The 4816-nt window shown below is 32.2% G+C and overlaps 1 protein-coding gene across 2 annotated transcripts; it reads right to left on the bottom strand.

Annotated features, from left to right (window-relative positions):
• Positions 1-547: 547 nt before the first annotated feature.
• On the bottom strand, positions 548-2163 carry LOC131647474 (putative glucose-6-phosphate 1-epimerase). 2 transcript variants are annotated; one of them, XM_058917361.1, is made up of 7 exons: positions 1990-2163; positions 1755-1865; positions 1499-1573; positions 1335-1391; positions 1070-1233; positions 769-903; positions 548-675 (listed from the first exon to the last, which is right to left on the bottom strand). In XM_058917361.1, the coding sequence occupies exons 1-7, from the start codon at positions 2065-2067 to the stop codon at positions 561-563; spliced, it is 735 nt and encodes a 244-aa protein (XP_058773344.1). In that variant the 5' UTR covers positions 2068-2163; the 3' UTR covers positions 548-560. The 2 variants fall into 2 exon arrangements, with proteins under 2 accessions (XP_058773344.1, XP_058773345.1); XM_058917362.1 differs by having other exon boundaries at positions 1755-1870; positions 1990-2095.
• Positions 2164-4816: the final 2653 nt, after the last annotated feature.

The following is a 4816-nucleotide window of genomic DNA, read 5'->3' as shown; positions in this document are numbered from 1 at the left end:
CAGAGACAAATTATAAATACTATGCATGTATTATATAAATAAATAAACCTTATTGCTAAAACTCATATGGAACTTCCTTGTTGAAAATTTGAAGCATGGAATTTTAACGTTCTGTGATGTTCTCATCTTAAGCTTTGAAAGTATAGAAAAGAAACTAATCCAGTCATGAATGCAACTTATCTAAAAGTTTTCATTCTTGGTAGAAGCCAACAAACCAACGACTTCGAATTCGTCAAAGATTAATGAAGCAATAATAAATGGCTGAGAAAAATACTAATTAGCATTTTGAAACCAAATGATCTTACCTTTGCTGCAGAAACAGCAGCTTGACCTAAGTGTGCTCGAAACTCAGCAGAAATGTTTGGCTGCAAATGTTTAACCAAACCAATAGGTACGTCAAATCCCTGTTGGGCTTGTAAAATATTTTAAAAGATTTACAACACTTCATATAAAACCTTCGTCAATCCAATAATGAAGATATAAGTAATATGCTTTGTAAAACATGTCCAAACTGGGAGTATGCACCATGGAATATTAAAAGCTTGACTTGTGTCATGTAACTAAACATTTACCTCAGATTCAAATGTTATCGCATCTCCTTGTTCTGTAATACGTTCTTTCTGGAAAAGATTGTCCAGATAATCAAGTGTCTCGAGACCTTCAATCCTTATCTCACTGTACAGAATGTTAATGTTAATGTGAGTGCTAATTATCTCATTATACAGAATGTTAATGTTAATGTCAAGTGCAAGAGAGCATTATTCATACCTAATGTCAGAAACCAATAGGTATGTGTGATATGCGAACGAGAAACTAAATGGCTTTCCGTTGATATTCCTGATTCGTGATATCAGGGATAGGTCTCCGTCTTTCGTAACAGACACTCGAAGGCGGAACTCAAAACTGGTACAATTAGGTAATTGATAGCTTATTGTGATTTGAAATTTGTATCCAACACAATAGGGAAAAGTAATATCAGATACATGTCAACTTCAAACAACCAAATGGTAGAAAAGAAAAACAGCAATCTCTACTTTGAGCAGTGGTTTTACGGCATTCAAGATAGTACCTATGTGGCCAGCATTTCATGTCTTCTTCAGATGATTTGAGTAGCAGGTCGACAAAGGATTTTCCACTAGAATCATTTGTAGGCAGAGGAGGAGGATTCTCGTCGACTGCCCACATTCTATTTCTTGCAAATCCATGAAGCTCCAGAGATCCACAGTTTCCAAACTATTATATACAAATTTAGCTCTAAGTTATATGAGTTGTGCATGTTTATTGAGAAGATTTTAGGCTGAATATTCAAAATAGTAGTAAGTAATCATTCAAACCTGTGGAAAACATATAGGAATTCCTCCCCGTGTTGCTTTTAGCGCCTTCGAAACTGTCTACAATCAATTGCAAATAAGAGAAAAATAATAAAATGTGTCTGTTACCACTTTACAAAGAAAAATTGGTTATGATTCTACATTTATGTAATGGCAAAAAGACACACCTTGCTGCTTGTGAATAGAAGTTCTCCCCCCTGCTCGTTACGCGATGAAGTGACCTGTGCACCAAGTAAGCTCACCTAATTTCAAGAAAAGACAGTTAATCTTCCTAGAATCACTTCACTTATAAGCTCAAACTAGAAATATATGAACCAAGTTTTACTTATCATGTATTGATATTGAAAGTTATAAATGATAAAATCACGATTTCATCGAATGTTAAAACTGATGCGAACTCGTCAATCAACCAGTTCTTCTCACCCGTGCTGAAGCACCTTGTGGAGTCCGAAGTACAACTTGACCGATTCCATTCTGGTCCTTTGTAATTTCAGTTGCTGCTCTAAAGTCCCATACTACTGCAGAATGCCCCATCTAAACTACATAAACAATCAGCATCAAGAAAGAAATTCTTAGACCATAACATAAACAATCACAAAACTACTACCCCCTAATTCTATAATCAGAATCTCGAACAAAATCAAAATCAAACACATACCCGACGCTTGCCAGCTTCCAGATGCTCTTGCTTCCGAGACGAAGCAGAGTTGTTCGGTAGCACCTGAGCCGACGCCATTGAACAACAGCAAACGATCTAGAACAGAATTTCAAAATCTCCAAAATTCAAAATCTCACGAATCAACAACATCCAAGTTGCAATGAATTTCAATCGAACAACCTCAAACCTAAAAATTCGAATAGAATTTCCCAGATCGATGAAAATTTGGGAACGAAAACGAAGATGGAACCAATTTGATTTTATTTTAACAAAAAAAATGAAAAATGATATGTTAATTCTCTCTTCTTCGTCGTTTTGGATACCTCCGATTTGGTGTGCAATGGTTTTAGATGTTTCCTCCATTTTTGTGTGCTTGATTGTTCGCAGAGCGGAAAAATGGGTTTGGTGAAATGCATGCGCCATGGGTTTAGTGAAAGAGTTTTTAGTATATTTTATTGATCTAATAAATTTAAACCCATTAATATTCCTTCGTTAATTTGATAATATTCATAATATTCACTTAACTAGTTATTAAGAATAATATTTTGAGTTATAAAAATAAATATTTTTTTTAAATTTATTTAAATTTACGCCCGATTTTTAATTTAATGGGAGTAATTGAGATTTAAATATAATAATATTTTTAATTTACACCCGTTTTTAAAAAATAGGGTGTAATTTTCACATGATCAATCATAAACTTATACTTTATTTACAAAAGTGCCACCATATTTCTTATTTACACCCGTTTTTCGTATATCGGGTGTAAATTTTAAAATTATATTGTTCATTTTCCACTAGTGCCATGATGAAAACCTTGTACTACACCTTGAGTAGGGTAATACAATATGAAGAGAAAAAAAAAAGTATTCATGTGTAATTGTCTTTCAATAGTTTTTAATAATCAATAAAATATAGTTTAAAATGTTCTAATATTATGTGGCAATTCTGTTTACAAAAACTAATGACATAATGTGTTTGTACGCCTACGGTTAAGACTTTAATAACCCTGCTTTTGGATATATTCTCATAAGCAAATGAAAACATTTTTTTTATCACTTTTATCTTTTTGTTATTCTGATTTTCTTTATTATGTTTATCTTTTGTTATTTTGTTTTTCTATATTATTTTTATCTTTTGTTATTTTGTTTTTCTTTTCTTCTTATATGTATAAAGTTTAAAGTTTAAATTATTGTTGAAACAAATTATAAAATATTTATCATGATTAAACCTTAACAAAATATAACTCCTATTTAATTTGCAACACTTTAAATATAATTAACTTAAACATAATTTATAATTACCGTGATTTCACTATAAGTTATATTTAGAGTGCTATGTAGTTATGATTTTTTTGACCTTATATATATTTCACAAGTAATAAATTGTGCTCCGATCTCTTTTAAATAAAAAGTCAATTCTCCTAAAAATTTCATTTATTACTCTATAAGACAACCATTACAATGCTCGAATCTTTTGATTATTTGGACAAAATAATATTTGTCCGGTAGTATTCTAGCATTAGCATAAACACTATAATCTTTTCTTTTGATCGAATATAAACTCTATATACACTACATAGAGCATTGTGGGGTGCAGTTACTGTGCATAGATAAAAATTTATGCACCATGCATAGATTATTATGGATCCTTGGATCAAATTCTAGACATCAATTGTTATTACTCAATACTCAATACTCACCATTCAATACTCAATACTCAATACTGGATTAAAAACATGATCCAATGGCTTATGTAGACTTATGCATGGTGCATAAAGAAAATCCTTATGCATATTAGCCAAAGCCTATCAAAAACATGATCCAATAACTTATGTAGACTTATGCATGATGCATAAGTAAATCCTTATGCATATTAGCCAAAATCAGCATTGTGCATCTATGAGATGAAGCACTAGGAATAAAGATATTTTGGTATTTTTTCTCAAAGTTAGTTGTGTGATTTTCCTTTCCAAGAACGAGATAAATATGAGTGGATATCATTCGACATTTCACTGATTTGTAATGAAAATGATCTCTAAATTTATTTGATTTACTTATTGTGTAAAACGGTTTTGAATCTGTTTTAAATTTAATTAAGATAAATTTTTTTCTTTTTTTTTTTTTTTTGGTGTTAACCGACCGGTATCCGCGGGGGAAAGGGGCCCCACGTGACTAATCCGGACCCGGGCTCGGAGGCGACGGCACCGTGGCCCCAGGGCGTTTTTGACCCCAGCCGGGATCGAACCCGGGTACTAGCCGGTTCCGTCCCTTATTGGAGAAAGCTCATTTGCCACTTGAGCCAACCCTTTGAGGTTAATTAAGATAAATTTAAAACTTAATTATTATAACTATTAATATGATGACATTAATATGACACAATTCATTTTGTCAAACATGCCATTAAGTCAATAACATGTATATAGTGGTAAGATTTTAGAATTCAGGTCCCCTCCCACAATACATGTGTGCACCAATTTTTTGGATTTAGATCCTCTCATGTTTTTTGTCATGCCCTCTCTCCTTTTCCAATCTAATGGTTAAATGTCACACAAAGAAAAATTTATAGTACAAATAAGAGAGAGAAAAAGATGAATCAATGGATGAGATTGGAGCATGATAGAAACATGAGAGAAAGAGCATGAGAGGATTCAAATTCCAATTTTTTAAAGTATGCCATAATACCATCGCAAAACCTACATCCTCTATAGTGATTGTTATATTTAGAGAGAATGTTAATTTTCTAAATCTATAGTGTCATTTTCATTAGAATTGCAACATTATAGCGAATCCTTCCATTCACACTTAATTGTGAGTTTATGTCAAAA

The sequence above is a fragment of the Vicia villosa genome, linkage group LG2 (genome assembly GCF_029867415.1).
Source record: "Vicia villosa cultivar HV-30 ecotype Madison, WI linkage group LG2, Vvil1.0, whole genome shotgun sequence".
Taxonomy (NCBI): Eukaryota; Viridiplantae; Streptophyta; class Magnoliopsida; order Fabales; family Fabaceae; genus Vicia; species Vicia villosa.
Note: the sequence above shows the minus strand (reverse complement) of the source record. Positions and strands in the feature narration are given on the sequence as shown.

Coding starts and splice junctions, on each gene's coding strand:
- LOC131647474 (XM_058917361.1), bottom strand. CDS start 2,067: ATGGCGTCGGCTCAGGTGCTACCGAACAACTCTGCTTCGTCTCGGAAG. Junction 1,866..1,989: donor TGGAAGCTGGCAAGCGTCGG/GTATGTGTTTGA, acceptor TATGTAGTTTAG/ATGGGGCATTCTGCAGTAGT. Junction 676..768: donor CTATTGGTTTCTGACATTAG/GTATGAATAATG, acceptor CATTCTGTACAG/TGAGATAAGGATTGAAGGTC.